Consider the following 22,169-nt stretch of genomic DNA (forward strand, 5'->3'; position numbering starts at 1 on the left):
TGTTTACAGCTTGTTATCGCTCTGTCATTTCAAGTGGATTAGAGTGAACAGACAGATGTACTGCACTACTTCTACATGCATGTCTTGTTGCCGGGGGGCCAGTGTGCTCTGATAAGCCAGTGTGCTCTGATAAGCCAGTGTGCTCTGATAAGCCAGTGTGCTCTGATAAACCAGTGTGCTCTGATAAGCCAGTGTGCTCTGATAAGCCAGTGTGCTCTGATAAGCCAGTGTGCTCTGATAAACCAGTGTGCTCTGATAAGCCAGTGTGCTCTGATAAGCCAGTGTGCTCTGATAAACCAGTGTGCTCTGATAAGCCAGTGTGCTCTGATAAGCCAGTGTGCTCTGATAAGCCAGTGTGCTCTGATAAGCCAGTGTACTGTGCTGTAAAGCGTGGTGGATTTTGCGAGACGCTACAATGACTCCCAGGAACAACGACAAAAACATGTGCAGTACTTCTCTAGGGGCCCCTGTGTGTGACAGCAGGAAGAGAGGCAGGCAGGCAGGGCAAGGCAGGGAAGTAGGCAGGGAGGCAGGCAGGCAGTGAAATAGGGTACAGAGCTGCCGTGGAACCAGGGGGGTGGAGGAGTGGTGGGAGTTGAGTTAATGGTCTTGCATCTTCCTGGCAGCATGTCAATAATGGCTCTAATCACATTAAGTAAAGAGTCCATTAGCTCATTCTCTCCTCTCTCTGCTGCATGCTAGCCCAGTAAAACACAGTAGGCAGAGAGCTCCCCTAATGGTGTGTTATAGACACCACTACTCCTGCAGGATGATGATGGGAGACACTGGAAAATCACCATGTGAGATCGGAGTCAGTACATTGTGTGTTTTTGTCTATTTTTATCAGTCAGTCTCGTGCTCAGTTATTTCAGCTTACAATGAGCACTGTGTAGGGAATTGGTGTATCTGTGTATTAAATTAGTTGTGGTTGATCACAGGTAAGAATGGAATAAGAAATAATATTTGATGCATTTTTACATAAATGGCAAGACGTAGGAGTTGATGTTTATTGGCTTTGAAGAATTGTATTAAATTATAATTCATTACACCTCGGCTTTCTCTGTTGTAAAATATGGGCAGACACAGACTATGAGATTAAGTTGATGATTAGTGAAGGTTGGAACCTCATTCTCAAGTGTCATTAGACCATATTAGGTAGAAAACGCAACAAATATCAAGTATCAATGTTTTACTTGTCCTCGCTCCAGCGGGGCTAATCTTCAAACAGATCAGACTTGTTTCTCTCCGTCAACTGTTAGAGGGGGGGACAGGTATTACACTGAGGGAGAACAGAAACAACACATACATACATCAGAATACAACAGAAACATACTGTAAGCCAATGAGCAGAGCCAAGGAGCAAATGGTGAGCACATGTTAATGCACCTTTCCTCCCGTGGTCCTTGCCAAAATAGTAATCAAGACAAAGGAGATGTGATATAAGAGGGAGAGAAAAGCAGGACATCACACCAAAGCAGCCCCTTCCCTCCACCCCCCTGGACAGACAGGCCATTTCTCAGCCGCCTCACTGCTCCTTTCAGCCCCTGGAGGAGGAACAGCGGCCCCCACATCTGTCTCCCAGGCCCAGGACAGACCAGCCTGGCCATGTCCAAACGCTGCACATCACACGAATCATCCTCAATTAATGTGAACCATCAGGCGCTCCCTCCTTCCCTCCTTTCTCTCCCTCCTCTCTTTTCTCTCATTTATTGCTCCCTCACTTCTCAGAGGAGTCCCCCCTGGGTGCATTCTGGGTCCGCTGTGTTTTACACTGTAGACCGAGGATACGGCTGCTTAGCACAGCGGGGCTAGCTAGCCAAAACGTTAGCTTGGATGCCTTGTGAAAAAAGACAGCGAAATCAATAGATCAGTCCAAGCCTGGCCAGACGGTGCTAAGATTTAACTGCTGCGGGCGCATCTTGAAAGGTTCTGAACTGATCTGAAGCCTGGGCAGCTCCAAAGATTTTTTTTTCTAATCCACTGCGGCACAGAGGCCCCCGAAATGGCTTCCATGTGCCGCCCCATCTGCACCTCTGCTGGGCTGTGGCCAAAGGACTGTCCTCCTTCCCTTTGAAGGGTTGCGGAGGGACAGCTTTAAAACAACCAGAGGTTACCAGACACTCTTTAGGAGCAGAAAGGGAGAGACCCTGGGAAAAAGAGGGGGAACTGCTCGCCCTGGGCTACTTGGATGTCAAGGAGTGCCAGAGAGTGACTCACCCTATCTGTCCTGGTAGAAAGGCCCTAAACCGCCTGCATGCAACCACCACTATAAATTTCACTCCACTCGATTAGCGCCCTAAGCAACAACCGACACGTTGTCATGAATATTTTACCAAAGCCTTGAGTTAAATCAGGTTGGAGAGCAACCAGGGAGGCAGAGGGTATCTCTGGGCTCGTCTGCTTGAATTGCTTGATCACTGTGTCTGGTTCTCAGTGAAAAAGCAGTCACATTCACTCACACTGCAGAGAGAGCAGACCCCAGTCATTCTGGCTCTGAAGGAGTCTCTGGCACTGATGAGCATCATATTGACCACGACCTGCAGTGCCTGGGTTTAATTGAATAACGGAAAAGGCATCAACCCGGATTCCATATCTGATCTGCCTGCCCCTCCCAAGTTATAGGAAGAATGATGAACGTGCCGCAGCAGAAGGGCCATGTGTAGACTTTTATTGAATCCCACCTGGTTTAGACGTCAGGGTGTCTTTTTAAGGGGCGGCTGGGATGTTATATGGAAAACAGGATGATTCTCCAGGCCTGGGCTGGGTGAGTCGCACTCCCCTCAGGGGGTCATCATGAGTCCTTTAAGATCACCCAACCCCACCCGCTCTCTCTCTCTCTCTCTCCCCTCTCTCTCTCCCTCCCTCTGCTTTCTGACAGACTGTTTCTGATTGTTTCCTCTAAGACAGTGTCAGTGTCTTGTTTCCTTTGAGTGTTGTAATACATGACACCATTATCTAATAGCACTACTGTATCATTTCAATTGGAAGTAAACATTTAAAAATGCCCTTTTACCAATCAGATATAATTATGTAGGATAATGCAGAAAATAATGTAAAGTGTTCGCCATCTTTAAAGTGTGTTCTCTCACATACAAAACATTCAGTTTAAATGAGAACATGGTGTTAGCTAAGTGAGATCGCAGAGTACCGGTTCCTTACAAATGTCCTCCGCCCACGTCTGGGTCGACCCACTCCCCTGTGACCCATCATCACCATGCAGGAAGTGGTGCTGGTTGTTCAACCAATGACCTCCGACCTTGCCACCAGAGAGCCAATGGGAGCGGAGCAGGGGCTGGAGACAGCCCTAGCCCTCTGACTTGATGGCTCCAGGCACTGAGCTTTTGTGAACCCCATCCCCCATGGCACCCCTCTCGCCACCACCACTACCCAAATACATTATTCATGGAGCGATAGAAAGAGAAAAAAATATTGGGAGAAAGGGAGGGAGAGAAACAGAACATGGAGGAGGGAAGCCACAAGGTTCAAGACCTTCTCAGATCACAAGGAACTCGTGCTTAACCTCCCTTGAAGTGGCGAGCGTGGGGATAGAGGCCGTTTCTTTTTCACGTTGGGGATGAGAGAGCGGCCGAGGGGGATCAATAGGGGATTCCCTGGTGTCTTCTGGGGAAACGCGGCACTGCAAGCCGATTGGTGGATCGATGTGGTTCCCAGGGTTCAACTCCAACGCCACGGCCAGCCAGTAGTCTCCTTCGCGGCGATAGGGTAATACATACAGCCGTGTGGTTGGCTGATCGCATCGCTCTGCCCTTGGTGAATCTGCCTCAAGCGTAGCCAGCCTACGCATTGTAGCCTACATCTATTAGGGCCAAGATGCACTTACTGGATATAATGCATGTGTCTATTGAATGGCATTATCATAAAGCCTAGAAAGACTGATAACCCCCATTATGACATCTTTAGTTCTATCTGGGTCAAAGATCCCCCAATTCCACAACACGACTGTCGACTGTACAGCTAACAGCCCATAGATATTAATGGTTGATATTAGCTTTGTTTGCCTTGCGTGAGGAGTGCAGGGCCTCTCTCCATTCCCTGCCAAATAGACTGGGTCATTGGTTATGATAGGTGATGATTAGTGATGTATGTTTTCCTTCTAGTCCTCTATGTAAAACCTCCCAGCTTCTCTCTCTCAGCACAGCCTGTTAATACTAGCGCTACAGCTAATTGTATAATTGCCTGTTTTGTTTTAATCTGACAGCGTTGCCCCGGCCCCATAACAAAAACATCTTCATCTTCTCTGTCAGCCATCATTTAACACGGCAGGTTGCTGGGCCGGGCGCCCCCGACAACACCCGGGCACCTCCGCTACTAGCAAACAGTACCAGGGAACACCGCTAGCGAGCCAACCGGTTGCAAGATAAATAAACACAGCCGTCATCGGGCGGATGAATTCCGAGTGACACGGACACGGTGGATAAAGTAATAATGTAGAGGGGGTAGAGGGGCCGTCCACTAGATTAAGTATCCTACCGCCGCGTCTCTGCTGTAATTATTGTTTCATTGTCATTAACCTCACAAACGGAGGTTTATCCGCATTGTTTAAAGGACTCTGGGATGTGTAGTGACAGGGTGATCTGTCATACCTCTGGAGGGAGGAGGAACGGGGCGAGGGGGAGGGATTAATGAGGTATTACTTGGGGTTGGATGGAGGGGTGGAGGGGGCAGTGCTGGAAAATACATGGGAACGAGAGGGCCAACATTGGGCTAATTGGGAGATGAGTGCCTCCTTGTAAAAAGTGCTTCTAATGGCACATTTGTTACTCACGCTGCTGCGGCGGCGCTGGACTAATGCGCTAATGCAGAGTGGGCTGCAAGAGGTGGTTAACACTACAGGGACTTTGTGTTTGTGTGCAAATATGTACATCAGCTGTCTCGGAATTTGAGATATGATATGTACACAGTGTGTATATATATATATATACACACACACACACACACTAGCTATTGTGGTGTTAGACGTAATTTCTCATCTTCTAGGAAGTTAGCATTCAATTAACAAGCGGCGTTTGATTTACAAGTGGGTTTATCATTGCATATCTTTGTTTGAACGTGGATCGAGTCTCACAGTTTAAGTTTATTTACAGAAAAGTGCTAAAGAGGTGTTTTTGTATATAAAAGACATGAAGCCCAGTCATGATACCATCAAATAGCATTGCTTTGACTGAAATATGCAATGAAACATGTTCTTGTTCATTGTGGAATATGTTATGTTTTAGTATCTGTTAGTATTTATTTAGAATTGTTGGTTGCCCAGCTCTTGTGGTCTGTACTTTGATAGTGTTACCATAAAACACGTTAAACATCTACTATTACACAGCGTAAACAGAGAGGGGTTATAAAATGGCCGAATAATAATGAGGAGTTTCTGAGATAAAAAGCACATGAGGTTTCCCCCTGGACCAGGAACTGTAGTCAAGATAATCCCCTCATATTGTTCACTCACTCTGGTTGGTGTGGGGTTCAGTAAATGCAAGCTGGAGTTTCTCCCTCACCCTCTCTCTCTTCCTGTCTGTGTTTCTCCCTCACCCTCTCTCTCTTCCTGTCTGTGTTTCTCCCTCACCCTCTCTCTCTTCCTGTCTGTGTTTCTCCCTCACCCTCTCTCTCTTCCTGTCTGTGTTTCTATCCCCCTCTCTCTCTCCATCTATCTAATCTCTCCCTGTCTGTCTGTCTTTCTCTCCATCAGTGTCTCTCCCCTTCCGTGGCCTAAGCCCCTGTTGACTGTGCTTCAGGAGCATCTGTAGCAGAGCAGAACAGTGGACGGAGGCTGGGCCGTGTGTTTTCCTAGCCCCCACTGCAGTATGGGCCCTCTCTCTCGCCGTAGTAATGACCTGTATCGTGATTGAACAACAAGCAGGGATGAAGGGATGGGAGGGAAGAATATGATAAGAACATAATCCATATTTGTCTGTGTCCGGACAGTGTTCTGAAAAGCACAAGGATAAATTGCCTGTGATGGGTTTTTAAGGGGACTTGGACTGCCAAGTGGTGGCGTGACCTTTGAACCTTTGAAACAGCAATGGCTGACTCTCTCCTCAGTGGTTAGGGTAAGTGAGGAACATTTATTGTTGATTGATCGGCGCAGTGTAGGCCTACCTTTTTATTGGGCATCTCCTAATCCATAACCTACCTCTGATAAAGATGTGCTGTATTGTATTTCATTAGTGTCACTTTATAACAGTAAACAGATCCAAAATAGTACCACGTATATTGGAATGTGTCATAGCTATTCCATTCTGCACCAATCAGTTGGTGAGTTTGTGTCCCTAAATATATGTGGGGTTCAGTAAATGCAAGCTGGAGTTTCTCCCTCACCCTAACGTGCCTGTTATGTACTTGTCAGTTTATTAACGTATGTGACCCTTATTCTACGACTCCCGTTGTACATTTCAAAGTGACTATTTCTGAGCAATTCTCTCCATTTCTTATCTTTCTGCCTAATTATACACTTTCTAATTGAACTTTTTGCAATGGAATCCGATGGAAATCCACATGCCCCAACAGCCATGCAGCTATGAAATAATAGTGCCCAGGCTACAATTTAAAGTCATATACCTCCAAGCGAAAAACTCACACACACAGAATGAAAGTGTAAAATGTTTTTTTAATGTATATTTAACAACAAATAACCCCAGTTACTATTGATGTTCTGTCTCCCAAGGATTCATTTGGCTTCTATGTCTAAGGGCATGATGTGCAACCACTATCTACCCCCCCTCACTCTCACTCACACACACGCATGCAGACACACATGAACACACACACACTTCCTTTTCCATTCTCTCTCTCCCTCTGTCTTGTTAAACATTTATCTTGTGTTTTTCCCTTTAAGGCCCTTTGTGATGTATTTTTACACCCTCTTAGACTGTTGTATCTCTGATAGATTCTGCCAGGCAGGAGAGAAGGAGCAGGGTGTGAACGGGGAACAGTACCCTAGCGTTGCTTCTAATTGTTGTGGTTGCACTTGTTGTCGTTCCCTTGAAGTCACACTTGACTGGGCTGCAGAGGTCCCACAGGACCATGCAGAGTAAACTGTAGTGTTTATCCCCACCACTCATATAATAAACACACACACACACACACACACACACACACACTCATGCATACATACATACATATATGCACACACACTCACACCATTCACAAAGTAGCAGCTCTGTAGTGCACACAGCCCCGTTTTCTTCCCGTGTGAACATGCAATGTGGGACTTAAATTTAAAATAAAATGCACTAATGTTGAATCTCATACTAACACCTGTTAAAGTCTGTCAATCAAATAAGTTGTTTAGTTGACAGGATGTGCCAATCTCTGTTAGTGATTTGCTGGGTTCCACCCTCGCAGTACACAGTCACAGCACCAGTGGGTTCAGAGTCTGAGACAACAGAACTGGGTCAGTATTCTGTGTATCAAATCTCTGAGCCCGACCGCAAACTCCTTCAGTTCAGGTTCAGGTCTTGCCAAGATTCCTTTCCCAGAATCCATTGCCATGTCTCGACGTTTGGCAATTGACGCGCATGTTTGTTCAAAACTCGAGGCGTTTTATTTTTCTGTGGTTAATAGCACCATCTCCAAAAGAGACGGCCGCCAAGGAAAGTGCTCCTCTTGGAATAATGCTGAGAGCTCTCCCATCGGAGTCATTCTTTTCTCCCAGGATGGAAACTTTGTTTCCCACGCTTCCACAGGGCTCCACAAGCACAGGGTTGGGAAACACCAAGGCCCATGTAAAATATGTCCTGTCAACATTTACTTCATTACATTTCCCGTTCCCTCCCGCCTTCTCTCCATAAGCAGTGTAAATGCAAGCACATGCTTTTTCCTCTTGACACGGTCACACTGATAAAGTATGGCTGCTTCATTAGTATTGAATCTGATGGGAGATATGCATCCCGTAAACCTCATTAACATTAAAACTGATCCCAGGTCTGTTCTTAATGAAAGTGATGCCAGATCAGTATCACCTCCAAAGACGCACTTAAATTAACATGGATGTTCTTATTTTAATGTCAAAGTCGACTTAACCCCCCATAGACTGATATTCCTAACTCCATTTTACTTTGTTCATTAGATTCCCTCAGAGATAAGAGGAAACTATGAAAAATGGCTGCCAAGTAGTAAGGTACAATTAGTGGTTCACGCTAATTAATCCATTCTTTCTTTTAGCAGCCTTTTCTCTCCCCGGCTGTCATCGCGGCAGTAAACATAGCGGAGCTGCGTGCCGTGCGCTGTTCTGAGGGACTCTCAGCGAGAGTTCACATCTTTCACGGGCTGTTTTTGTTAAACAGTCTCACAGCGAATAGATCAACGTCCCCAGAAATGGTTAGAATTCACAGGTACCCACTAATAGCCCACCAGCCCCACCGGCCCCAGCGGTCTCCATTTGTTTGCTTTTAGACTTTATTAAACTCTTCCTGTTCCTCTCGCTGTGTGCCTAATGACTGTGTATGCATAGCTGATGAAAGGTAAAGAAGGAAGGAGAGAAAGAGGGAAGGGAAAGAGGGACAGGGAAGAGGAGGAGGGTTATTATCAGAGCTCTATTATCAATCTTTACTTGTCGCTTCAGGGGCCTCTGAATTTCATGAGCCGATAACAACACCCCTTCCCTACCCCCTTCCACCCCGCTCCCTCTCGACCTCAGACCGACCACAGTGATTATGCACAATCAATAACTTTAGTGTGTTTTGTCTATTCTCTCTCGTCTTTCCATTGGGCCTCTAGGATGCTGCGGGCAAGGTGCTGGACCGCTGGTCCATTATGTCTCGGGAAGAGGAGATCATCACCCTGCAGCAGTTCCTTCGTTTCGGAGAGACCAAGTCCATCGTGGAGCTGATGGCCATCCAGGAGAAGGAGGGTCAGGCGGTCACCGTGCCCTCTTCCAAGACCGACTCAGGCATCCGGACGTTCATCGAGAGCAACAGCACGGGACGCGGTCGAAGCCCAGGCCTCCTCAACCACATGGAGACCAGCAGCCCGTCCAGCATCCACCACTTTGAGAACATCCCTAACAGTCTCGCCTTCCTGCTGCCATTCCAGTACATCAACCCTGTGTCGGCCCCCATGCTGGGCCTGCCCCCCAATGGCCTGGCGCTGGAGCAGTCGGGCCTCCGGGGCCTCCACGACCGGGATCGTGAGGCCAGCCTACCCAACCAGGGCGAGCCGGTGGAGAGCAGCGAGTCCGAAGTATCCCTCAGCCCTTTCCGCAGCAGCGGTCAGAGCCCCAGTCGCATCGGAGCCCTGGGGGGCATGAACAATGCCATCGAGCCCAAACAGGAGCCCAACAACCGGGCATCACCTATATCGCCCACTCCTTCCAACCAGCCGTCCCAGCAGCAGACGGAACAGCAGCAGCAGGGCCAGCAGCAGCAAGGCCAGGGGCAACCCGGGACCCCACGGCCTAGGTCCAACTCCCTCAACGACCACCAGGCCCACCACCACTTTGTGAAGAGCGAGCAGTCCAAGAGCATTACCCACTCATCCTTCTCCTCCAAGATGCACCGCATGCGCCGCATGGGAGCCACCTCACGCAAGGGCCGCGTGTGCTGCAACTCGTGCGGCAAGACCTTCTACGACAAAGGTACGCTGAAGATCCACTACAACGCCGTACACCTCAAGATCAAGCACCGCTGCACCATCGAGGGCTGCAACATGGTGTTCAGCTCGCTGCGCAGCCGCAACCGCCACAGCGCCAACCCCAACCCACGCCTGCACATGCCCATGCTGAGGAACAACCGAGACAAGGACCTCATCCGTGGGTCGGGCCCCGGCACGCCCGTCATCTCCAGCGCCAAGAGCGGCTTCACCCTCACCAGTCCCGGACGGCCGCCTCTGGGTTTCGCCACCCCGCCCCTGGACCCCATGCTCCAGTCACCCCTGCAGAGCCCACTGGTCTTCCCCTCCCTGAAGTCGGTGCAGCCCATCCAGCCGGTGCCCCCTTTCTACCGTACACTGCTGTCCCCACAGCACCTGGTCAGTCCTCCAGTGTCACTGCCCACCAGCCCCATCCTGCCCTCCATCACCAACAGCACCTCTCTGATGGACCAGCAGCATCAGCTCCTGGCTGCCGCCGCAGCCTCCCACAACGCCCACAATATGTCTTCTGAAGGTGGGCTTATGTCCCACCACAGGCTGCCCACCCCCAGTATCCCCCAGCAGGATCCAGCTGCTGCCACCAACACGGAACCCACCCCCAAGAAGAAGCCCCGTAAGTCCAGCATGCCGGTGAAGATCGAGAAGGAGGTGATTGACGTGGCAGACGAGTATGATGAGGACAAAGAAGACGATGATGACGACAGCTGTCACCACCACCACCACCACCACCACCCCTCCTCCCACCTCCACCACAACAACATTAATGGAAACCGCAACAACAACAACAACAGCAGCAGAGGAGGGAACAACAACGGCCACCACAGTGGCGGCAGCGGGCACCAGTCCCCCTCCCAGGATGAGATGAGCCCAGGCCTGATGAGGGGACACCTGATGAGGCACGACCAGGACGACTGCCGGGGAGAGGGACCTGGAGGCGAGGGTGGCAGGGGCGAGAGAGGAGGCCCAGGCGGTGAGCTCCGCTGCATGGACAGCTTCACCTCCGAGGACCAGGACCACGAGAGAGACTTTGAGAACGATTCTGAGACTTCGGACTCCAAGATGTTCTACCGCGAGGAGATGATGGAGGTGGAGGAGCAGCACCAGAGGCTGAGGCTCAACTCCTCCAGGAGCTCCAGAGTAGGAGGAGGCAACAACCTGGAAAAGGACCAGGAGGACCTGGAGGCCAGAGATGAGGAGGTGCAGCTGAGGAAGGAGATGGAAGACCCCAAGAGCCGCTCCTCACCCTCACCCCACCAGCCCGCAATCAAGATTAAGGAGGAGCTCAACGACCCCACCTACGACATGTTCTGCATGAGCCAGTACGGCCTCTACAACGGGGGCATGGCGGCTGCCGCAGCCGCCGCCGCCAGCATGGCCGCCCTGCACGAGAGCTTCATCTCCTCCATGAGCTACGGCGCCAGCCCGCCCAAGTTCCCCTCCTCGCACTCCCCCGAGGGAGAACTGTGCACCAGCCCCAACTCCAACGACCCCAAGATCTGCTACGTGTGCAAGAAGAGCTTCAAGAGCTCCTACAGTGTCAAACTGCACTACAAGAACGTGCACCTCAAAGAGATGCACGTGTGCACCGTGTCCGGCTGCAACGCCGCCTTCCCCTCCCGACGGAGCAGAGACAGGTGAGTGTCGTACAACACACACACACATATATACACACTAACAGTGTATTTTTTCTTGGCTTACAATTGGTTCTTAATTTGACTGCCTCAATTTTTCTGACTAATTATTTGAAATATCAGTAGAGTATGAATGAATACTATGATACAACTGGTGTTATTAATTCATTTGTTTACTTGGAAACACCCAGTAGCGTTTGCGGAGGCAGCAGCTATTTTGATATATATATATATATATATATATATATATATATATATATATATATATATATATATATATATGTTTATATATATATACACACACACACACACACACACATCATCATCATCATTTGTGGGTTCAATTACAGGCTCAAAATTACCTTTCTTCTGAAACTCGTCTGTCTAATCTTGTTCTGAGAAATGAAGGCTATTCTATGCGAGGAATTGCCAAGAAACTGAAGATCTTGTACAACGCTGTGTACTACTCCCTTCACAGAACAGCACAAACAGGCCCTAACCAGAATAGAAAGAGTGGGAGGCCCCGGTGCACAACTGAGCAAGAGGACAAGTATTTAAGAGTTTCGAGTTTGAGAAACAGATGCCTCCTTAGTCCTCAACTGGCAACTTCATTAAATTGTACCCGCAAAACACCATTCTCAATGTCAACAGTGAAGAGGCAACTCCGGGATGCTGGCCTTCTAGGCAGAGTTCCTCTGTCCAGTGTTCTTTTGCCCATTTTAATCTTTTCTTTTCATTGGCCAGTCTGAGATATGGCTTTTTCTTTGCCTAGAAGGCCAGCATCCAGGAGTCACCTATTCACTGTTGACGTTGGGACTGGTGTTTTGCTGGTACTATTTAATGAAGCTGCCAGGTGAGGACTTGTGAGGCGTCTGTTTCTGAAATTAGACACTCTAATGTACTCGTCCTCTTGCTCAGTTGTGCACCGGGGCCTCCCACTCCTCTTTCTATTCTATAGAGCCAGTTAGCGCTGTTCTGTGAAGGGAGTAGTACACAGCGTTGTACGAGATCTTCAGTTTCTTGTCAATTTCTCACATGGAATAGTCTTCATTTCTCAGAAGAATGTCTGTTTCTGGACATTTTGAACCTGTAATCGAACCCACAAATGCTGATGCTCCAGATACTCAACTCGTCTAAAGAAGGCCAGTTGTATTGCTTCTTTAATTAGAACAACAGTTTTCAGCTGTGCTAACATAACTGCAAAAGAGTTTTCTAATGATCAATTAGCCTTTTAAAATTATAAACTTGGATTAGCTAACACAACATGACATTGGAACACAGAAGTGATGGTTACTGATAATGTGCCTCTGTACGTATGTAGATATTGCATAAAAATATATAAAAAATATATAACATTTGGCAATTTCCAGCTGCAATAGTCATTTACAATAGTCATTTACAACATTAATAATGTCTACACTGTATTTCTGATCAATTTGATGTTATTTTAGTGGACAAAAACATGTGCTTTTCTTCCAAAAACAAGGACATTTCTAAGTGAACCCAACTTTTGAACGGTAGTGTATATATGTAAATATAAAATATATTTTGATTTGTTTAACACTTTGTTGGTTACTACATGAATCCATGTGTTATATCATAGTACAACGCTGTACAATGTAGAATAATAGTAAAAATAAAACCCTTGAATTAGTAGGTGTGTCTAAACTTTTGACTGGTACTGTGTGTGTGTGTGTATATATATATATAAAATACTAACAATTCAGGCATTCATTACAGGTGGGTTCATTACATATGTTTTGTCCTTTCATTTTGACATTACATGACGTAATTAGAAACATTGACAATGTTGTGGATGTATGTATGGTGCATGTATCGTTTTATTTGATATTTCATCATATCAGTAATTGTGGAAAGTTTAGGACAGTAGATGAGTTTTCTTGATGAGCTACTCAACTGCAGTGAAGTCTTTTTTCTTACTTAGATGGAGTGAAATTATTAAGGCGTCACCTACCATATGTTAAGTGAAACGCACCATTAGCAGAGATACACTTTATAATGTAACAGGTATACAGTGGCATCTGTTGACTGTCATGTCAAAGTTCAGAGAAGTAGGGTGTCATCGCCAGAACACACACACAATCTTCCACTCTGAGATACACCCCTGTTTACCTCCCCTCACTCATCTCGTTACTGACAGGTGAGGTAGCATACATTAACGTAGACAGCGGTCTGCCAAGCCACTGCATTTATTAGCGCCCTGCTCCAGGAGGTGAGGCTAGCCACGCTCTACCTACCTGGGCTTGTTCGCACATCCACCCTATCCACACACACCCTCCCAGAATACACACACCCACTAAAGCTAGCAGCAGGTTGATGCCAGAACACAACACATGCTGAGGCTACACAACATCAGAGTGCCCTGGGCTAGCAACTAGCATTTAGCTCTCCAAGGAATTGCTAACAAATGTTTGTTTTGTTTTTTTGTATGAGGGGATGTTTGAAGTTAGACTTCGACTGGCCTAAGAGTGGTTTGAAAATAGCCTATCAAATGTGTCCGGATATTAGGGTAAATTAGGGAATTGAAACTCTCAACAACAACCCCATGGTAGCATCGATAGTGACTCATTAGCATTGTTATTAGCACCATAAAAAAACCCGAAGTAAAGGCCTTGTGTGTGACATTGCCAGGTCTATTCCCCTGACCACCGTGTAAACAAGCATGTCCATTTGACTGAACGGTCCAGTCTGTCTTCACAGTGGGGTGTCGGTGGAAAAAGGGCCCTTGAAAGGAAATGTAAATTCATCCCCTCCCCAACGCCCCTCGAAAATAGACATGACTTCAAGTGTAACAAATGCATCTCTTTATCGCTTTAGCAGAGCCCCCCCCTCCCCACACACACACACACACACACACACACACACACACACACACACACACACACACACACACACACACACACACACACACACACACACACACACACACACACACACACACACACACACAGTCAGAGCATGCCTTTGCTCCCAGTATAATGACATATGCCACATTCTAGAGCTCTAGAAGAGGGGAAGCCTCACTCAACCAGCTCCTCTGAAGAAAGAGATAAAAACATGTTATGTTGTGTTAGAGCACGCCGTGGTGACAAGTGACACTTTTTTTATTTAGATAAAGAGCGAGTGTGTTTTCTCCCCCTCCTAATCTAATTTGCTTCTCTGAGGAGTTTTTTCTCTAGTTTTTCTCAGTTGTTTTGTCTCAACAGCAACCCTCCACCCGCCTCCCCTCTCCACCCGGGGCCTATATTAAGTTCCTTGTTTCAGTGGCATCTGTTCATTCTGTTCCTGTTTGTTCATTAGCACCAAGTAAATAGAGCAGGTGACTCTGGCACTTGTTCAGGGAGAGAGGGATGGAGGCAGGGATAGAGGCAGGGGAAGAGGGGATGGAGTAGGTGGATGAGAGGGAAAAAAGAGAGATGGGTTATAGTGCAGAAAAGAGAGGGGGAAAGGGGGGGATGGAGGAGAAGAGACAGGTAAAATAGAGTTAGCGGAGGGGAGAGGGGGAAAGGGGGGGATGGAGGAGAAGAGACAGGTAAAATAGAGTTAGCGGAGGGGAGAGGGGGAAAGGGGGGGATGGAGGAGAAGAGACAGGTAAAATAGAGTTAGCGGAGGGGAGAGGGGGAAAGGGGGGATGGAGGAGAAGAGACAGGTAAAATAGAGTTAGCGGAGGAGAAGAGGTGAAATCATGCCGCTCACCTGACGCAGCTGGTGCCGACAGCAGGGAGATGACAGGAAGTGTTATTAAAGGATGCGTTGCCGTGCCGATGCGTGTGTTTGACACAGCCGCGGATGATGCGTTAGTTCGTTACCCTCTTTGACGAGGCGTTAGGGACAGGGAGCGCCCGGGGCACGAGAGGCCTGCTGTCTCGCATAACCACACACACAAACACAGACACATGCTTGTGCACGTATAAAATCACACAAACTCAAAAGCTGATGCATTCCTACAGATGCATATAGTCTTCCAGAGACTCACTCATTCATTGTAATGTACACAGTATTTTTAATTAGTCTCTTTATTGCACTAAAATAAAATATGATATTAAACAAATAGCCCTGACCTTATGGTTTGACACGATCCAAATAACAGCCTCCCCACAGCGAACAGACATCTCAACAAATGTTTAGATACTAAATTACCATGACAGAAATGCCAATGGTATCGAGGCATCCCGACGACTCACTTCACACATTTCTGAATGAGTGGCGAGTAAGCCGACCAATACCTGCTCAGGAGCTGGACACACATGGCCAAACTGACCAATGAGGAGGCCTAATTCAACGGCCTACTTCCTTATTTAGTGGAAGTCAAGGTAGAACTATGAATCAGAGCCCTCCCCCGCCCGTCATCCTTCCCGACCACTGCCCCAGCTTGTCTCCCAACTATATAATTTAGCCGTCCATCTTTTTTATTGGGCGCTCTCCGACATTAGCGCTCCCCACTTGTATTAGCATCTGCCGCCGCGACCCCGTAATGGCCTTTAAAAAAAAACACTTAACTCCGGCACTAAACGACGAGGGGATGACAGTGGTGGGAAAAACGAATCAGTGAAAAACAGCACTAGTTAGAATCCTCTGACTCACAGTACAGGATTTGGTTTCCAAGAGGCAGTGGGTGCTGTAGTATAGAGAGGTGCAACTGTGAGGGAGCGAGGTCAAATTAGACTGTGTTTCGTCTTCCATCTTGGCTCAAAGAAGAACCCAAATGTATTCCACAGGCTTATAGTGAAGCATGAACCTCAACCCACGCTCACAGACACGGTGTCACAGTGACTGTGGAATCTTGCCCTAGTGATGTGCGTGTGACAGTTTGACTCGATTACCAGAAACACAAGCGTATAAATTCCAGAAGTGCTTTAACATAAGGCACTGATGAATAGATAGGTGTGTAGCAGGAAGAGAGGACAATCACTGCTGTGAACATATGGATCTTAGAAGGAAGACAGTTTTAGACCAAGATGTGGGTGAGTTACACCTAAGTACACTATTGTTTCCATACTTTGAGTGTGTCCCAAATGGCAACCTATACCCTATATAGTGCACTACTTGTGATCAGAACCCTGGTCAAAAGTAGTGCACTATATGTTAAATAGGGTGCCATTCAGGACTGATCTTTTGTGTGGCGCATAAATTCCTGGTAGCATATGGGATGTATTACTGAGCCTGCCGCTCCTATGGAATAAGGAGAGAAGCGTAACAACAGAGGGGTATCGCGGGGCCAAAGGAATTGTGGGTTATTGAAGCTATAGTCAGGGCTCTGGCCGAACACCAATCAGATGTGTCCCTGGGTAATCCCTTAACTACATAATGCATGCTGCAGTGTAATTGTAGTTGTAACATGGGAAAATAATTTGGTCGTTTTCATAAGGACTTTTCCCCTCTGATAATATTATTGTGGAGGAAGGATTGGGACACCACAACGCCTCAGACATTGGTTTGCTGCTACATAAAGTTTGAGTAGTTTCAAATGACATTTTTCATAAGATTCACTACAAAATGTTACAAATTCCACAGCTAATAACATATTATTTCTGATATTATGAAACCAATCATTATTATATTTTAGCACAAATTCAAATAATATTTAAAATAATCTGATAAGTAACTGTATGATTAATTAAATACATTTAATGCAATATAACCTGTAATTATAATAATCTATTCATTATATCACAGAATAATGATATTTAATCTCAGTAAACCAAACCGTATGCCTTCTCTTCATCCCTTGTATTTGAGCTTTAGAATGTAAAATTTCTATAACAACAGAAACCGTATCTGAGCCTAAATCTGCTGGGGCACCCAGACATTTGTTTCCAACCAGATAATGTATGCAAAATCCAGGTCTGTAATATGCAGTGCTAATAACCAGCCTCCTCCTCTCCCCCACCACCTCTCCTCTCTCTCCTCACAGCGAGATGTTGACGTCTATACCAACAACAGGAGGTTGTCCAGGTACCTCAGCATATCCCATTAGTCAATTATTTCTCTACAGTGGAGTGACACCCCAGAGGATCGTAGGTAGGCGCATCAAACAAACGCTACCTTCAAAAGCCCCGATGTCAGAGTCAATTAGAGGGGAGGACAAGGACATTTGATCTACGGTAGCATATTAATATTTGAGGGAAACAACAAAAGACAATGGGAAATGACAATAGTGTCACAGGCGTTTGAATAGAGAGGGAGGGGGGGGGGATTTTGTATGTACATGGTGACGTAGATGTAAAGATACAGATCAATGGCGTGGTTAACTAACAGGATAAACAACATAGCATACTGCTGTTTTACACACACGCACGCACGAGCACACACACACACACACACACACACACACACACACACACACACACGCACACGGCTAATAGAGTACAGAGAGTCCTCTAACATCTAGCTGCTAGTTGTACATCAATACAGTAACAGTACAGTGTTTCCCTCCAGCCCCCTGGCCACCAGGCACTCAGCTCAGAGGTAAATGATTGCATATTTATTGTGGAGGGCGGCACACACACACACAGCGGTGGCAGCAGCGGTAGTATGATTAACGTCTGAAAGGCGTGCCGACCAGTAATCATCGGCCTTATTATCCTCGTTAATCATATTTTCCTAAATCAACGACAGGGCCTCCCTCTCTCTTTTCTACATGTTTATATTAAGACTCTTCCTTGTTTTATTCATTTTCATCCCTTCATCGGAGGACTCTGTCACCAGGTGCTTTCCCGCACTTATTTCCCATGATGCACTAGTGTGCGGAGGCCCCTTGTCCCCACACGGATGGAGGGATGCAAAGAGTGAAGGTTAATTACGTTTGAGAGCCACTCTCTCTCATCCTCCTGCCCCTCTCTCTCCTCCTCCTCCCCCTTTCTCTACTCCTCCTCCCCCCCCTCTCCTCTTCCCCCTCGCTCTCCTCCCCCCATCTCTCCTCCTCCTCCTCCCCCTCCTCTCTCCTCCTCCTCCTCCTCCCCCTCCTCTCTCCTCCTCCCCCTCTCTCCCCTCCTCCTCCCCCTCTCTCCCCTCATCCTCCCCCTCTCTCCCCTCCTTCTCCCCTGCTCCCTTCAAGCCATGTGGGCCCAGTCTCTGGTAGAACTTGAGTGAAGCTGCAGTCTCTTGATTTGCCATGCTTAAACAAAGGCCTGATCATTTATAGAGAGAATGTGTTATTTTATTTAGCCACAGATCCCGAGTTCAAAATACAAAATATCTACTGATGAACAGTATGTTAATGACATTACACTATGAAAGGGGACTTTTATGTTAATTTATCTTTGATACATTTGGGTTTTGTGGATAAAGACAAAAAGATAATCAGAGAATCACTTTCAGAAGGCTTTCGTTTGGAACAATAAGCGTCGCAAATATTTCACATTCTGTAAGTAAATGTAGGCTAATATAATGCCAGGGCTTTGTTGATGTGATCTGTAACTGAGCCTTCCATCTAAACCTCCATGGTGTGTCTATGGAGTCTGTGTAACCAACCCCTGAGAGGAATATTCCTTTTGTGAACTTTTTGATCAAGTTTCTCCAGCTACGTCTGAACTGAACTGTACAGCTAGTAGAGAATAAAGACAGATAATGATGAATGTGTTACCCAACCCCTCGATCATCCTCCCACCTCTCCACTCCAAACCTCATCACATAGCAACCCCACATGACAGCAGAGGCAAAGAACCATCAGCGTCAGTTTAATATGACTTCACTTTGCTCATTACGACTCATTTAGACAGTGCGCACACACACACACATGGTACAGAGGGAAGGACAGGGCCATTGGAGGAGAGACGGGAGCCTAAAGATGATTAACGTTGGCTGGGACAGACGCGTTAGCTAGCTAGCCTTTCTCTCTCTCTCCATCTCCTCCTACTCTGCACAAACAAAATGGCCTCTCAAGAGGCCTCCCCCGTCTTTGGGCGAAGATGAGACTGTCAATTTGGTTTTCCTGCCACGTTACTGGTCATCAGGGAGGGAGAGGTGGAGAAGGGAGTGAGGGAACGAAGGAGTTTGGTTTGGGGGGTAGAGGAATAGGGAAGAGGGGGAGTGAAATAGTGGTGGCAGAGTGATGGAGACAGGGAGACGGGGCAGAGAGGCTAAATCTGATAAATGAAGGAATCTGTGTATGGCCTCTAAATGAGGAAAATATAACCCCAAGAATATAACTGCAGCCTGACACACTTCCAGTGAATATGTTTAGAGGTGGGGAGGAGAGGCATCTGTCACCGGTGCAGGTGAATTCCTCCGCAAAGTCTATTCAAGCAGCCATTGCTCACACCATATTCCACAGGCTTGAATTGGTCCAAAGATGCAGATGAACAATCTATTTATTTATTTTAAACAGTAATCACTAATTGTTTGATTACTCAACACATCTTTTTTTTCTCAGGGTCAGAATGTGGACTTTGTGAATGACAGCATAAGGACCAGAAGGGACATATAAATGCAGAATGTTGATGGGCTGTGTGTTAGTTATTCAGTTGTGGTCTTGATATTGTGATATTGTATAAATGCTGATATCACAGTAATGACATATGGCTGAGGCAGTAGTACTTAGTAATACTGTAGTAATTCAGGGTACTTAGTGCATGGCACTTTAGCATGTGTTTTAACCTCATCAGTCAGGGAGCCATGGCAGACTAGAGCTTATGAGCAGTGTGTGGGGTGTGGCTTTAGGGGTGGAGACATGTTACAAAGGACGCGCCTACCTGAGCATCATCAACAGCATACAGCCCAATCACATCAGCTAATGCCATAGCCTGTTGGCATCCCCACTAAAAACAATCAACAAACCAACCAAATTGAATGTAATCGATGTAGCAAAATATCTAGACCCAATTGTTTGTTTATTGGTTGTGGAAACAGTAATTTCTCCATCTACACAGAGATACATTAGGAGAGACAATGAGCCATGGCTATTTGGACTATAAGATAACACCATCTGTGTATCAGACTGTTATCATAGGTTAAAAGAAGAGAGCTAAGAATTTCTAGTCTCAGAAAATGGATGTACGGTATATTTTCTCTCTCTCTCTCTTTCACACACACACACACACACACACACACACACACACACAAGCGGCAGTGACAACCACGGCCAATCGATTCTCCCCGCTCCTCGATGCTGACAATGCTCAAGTGGACGGTGCTCCTGTTTGCTTCCTCTTGTAACACAGAAAGAAAGGGGTCCCTCCATTCCAATGAATGTATACTATTTTTACCCTCTTGCAGGAGAATGTCCGATAGGGAACTAAATAATTAAAGGCCAGGGACCCTTTTTGACTGCATCAACCATGGCACTGCTGGTAAGCTCTACTATACATTGTGAATCCATTTGCCCTCGTCCTGTCCTGCCAAGGACGTCTGTTTTTAGTTTGCCCCACCCTCCACCGTGCCCCTTGCCTTGCATGAAACACCCTCATATTTAAAAGCACTGCTTGATATTCCTTAGTCATTGCTTACTTTTGTTTCATTTCACTTTAAAAGTCTTGATTTCATTTGAAAAGTCCCCTAACATGTTGTATTGTGGACAGTGGGATGTGTACACTGTGCCACTTCCATATCTGGCACCAGTTATTACTCACTTATGTTTACCTTTCTTTGTCCATTTTATTGTGACATTTGCTGTGGTGGAGCCTGCATTCCTCCCAGTCTGAAATGGCAACTGTGGAATTGGAGGGAAGAGGCATTGAATTTGAGCTGTCAAAACACATTTTACCTCACATCTTTTGGCATGGCTTTGCAATGCAGACTGCTACATCTCACAAACACTACCCTTTAGCTTTAGCACGACACCAGATCCAGGCTTACACTTCCTTGTTGTGAATTCGATGGCGGTGGCTATGCGTTATGAGATACTACTGCTCTCTGTGTGAAAAAGTGGACATTTTTATTTCTTATTAAAGCGAAGGGGATACATGGGGATCATATGTTTGAAAGGGGGGGCCTGATTAAGCCACTTCCAATAGGGAGCCAATGTGATAATGCTGTTGGAGATCTAATACGCTATCCACTTTCCCTCGATTATCGCATTACCACAGCTCCAATCAATTGATAAACTCTCATTCAATATGGTGGAGTATTTAATTGAGTCAGAGTCTATTGGATTTGCAGCGGAGCTGTGCTAGACGTGCTGACTGTGGTAAACACCGTGGCGGGATGCTCTCGCCACACCGCGTTAGACCAGTTAGGGGAACGTTAAGAGAAGGACTGGGTAGAGTTTCTCTCACCTAAAAGGGAGGGCATTGGAAGCCATTTCAACGTAGCTTCCTCTTGATAGGTTAAGTAAGTAAGGTAAAGAGTGAGGAGAGGGTCTAGAACAAGGTGAATCGTTTAGTAGTTATTTCGTCTGGCGTGAGGTCAGGGGTTAGTGAAGAGGACAGGAAGAGAGGTGGGTTATTGAAAATGTAGTGTCTGATACAATATCATTCAAATACTTAGAACTCCAAGCATAGGTGCATGTGTTGGGCGAGACAGAACACATGTTTTGGAATGCAAAATGTATCATCTTTCTAAAAAGATCTGAGAATGTTACCATTCCAGTCATTGTTTAAAGCGCTGAAACACCATTTTGCTTGATTTGACAACTTGTTTAGCCATTTTCTTATGAAAACGATCTCTCTCTACCTCCCCCTTCATTATGTCTTTCCACCAGGCACAGCTCCAACATCAACCTGCATCGCAAACTGCTTACCAAAGAGCTGGACGACATTGTCCTGGACCCCCAACTCACGCCGCTGCCCAAGGACCTGCGCGCCGAGTTCCTGGCTAAGATCTACGCCGGACACCACTTGGGCCTGGACGCCATGGCAGGGGCGGGCATTGGCGGCGCCAACCTGGGGGGAGGAGGGCTGAACCGTGACGCCAGCTCCCCGGCAGGCACCGATTACCCCCACCACCACCCCCTAAACCATCACCACCACCACCACC

General features: G+C 46.8%; 1 protein-coding gene across 1 annotated transcript in view; it reads left to right on the forward strand.

The window, feature by feature from the left end:
* The window catches only part of bnc2 (basonuclin zinc finger protein 2), a 260,548-nt gene that overhangs the window by 233,877 nt on the left and 4,502 nt on the right, over positions 1-22,169 (forward strand). The window contains 2 exon segments of the mRNA XM_064926567.1: positions 8,734-11,237; positions 21,895-22,168. Coding sequence (XP_064782639.1) covers positions 8,734-11,237; positions 21,895-22,168 — 2,778 coding nt within the window.

This window comes from Oncorhynchus masou, chromosome 20, assembly GCF_036934945.1.
Source record: "Oncorhynchus masou masou isolate Uvic2021 chromosome 20, UVic_Omas_1.1, whole genome shotgun sequence".
NCBI classification, from domain to species: domain Eukaryota; kingdom Metazoa; phylum Chordata; class Actinopteri; order Salmoniformes; family Salmonidae; genus Oncorhynchus; species Oncorhynchus masou.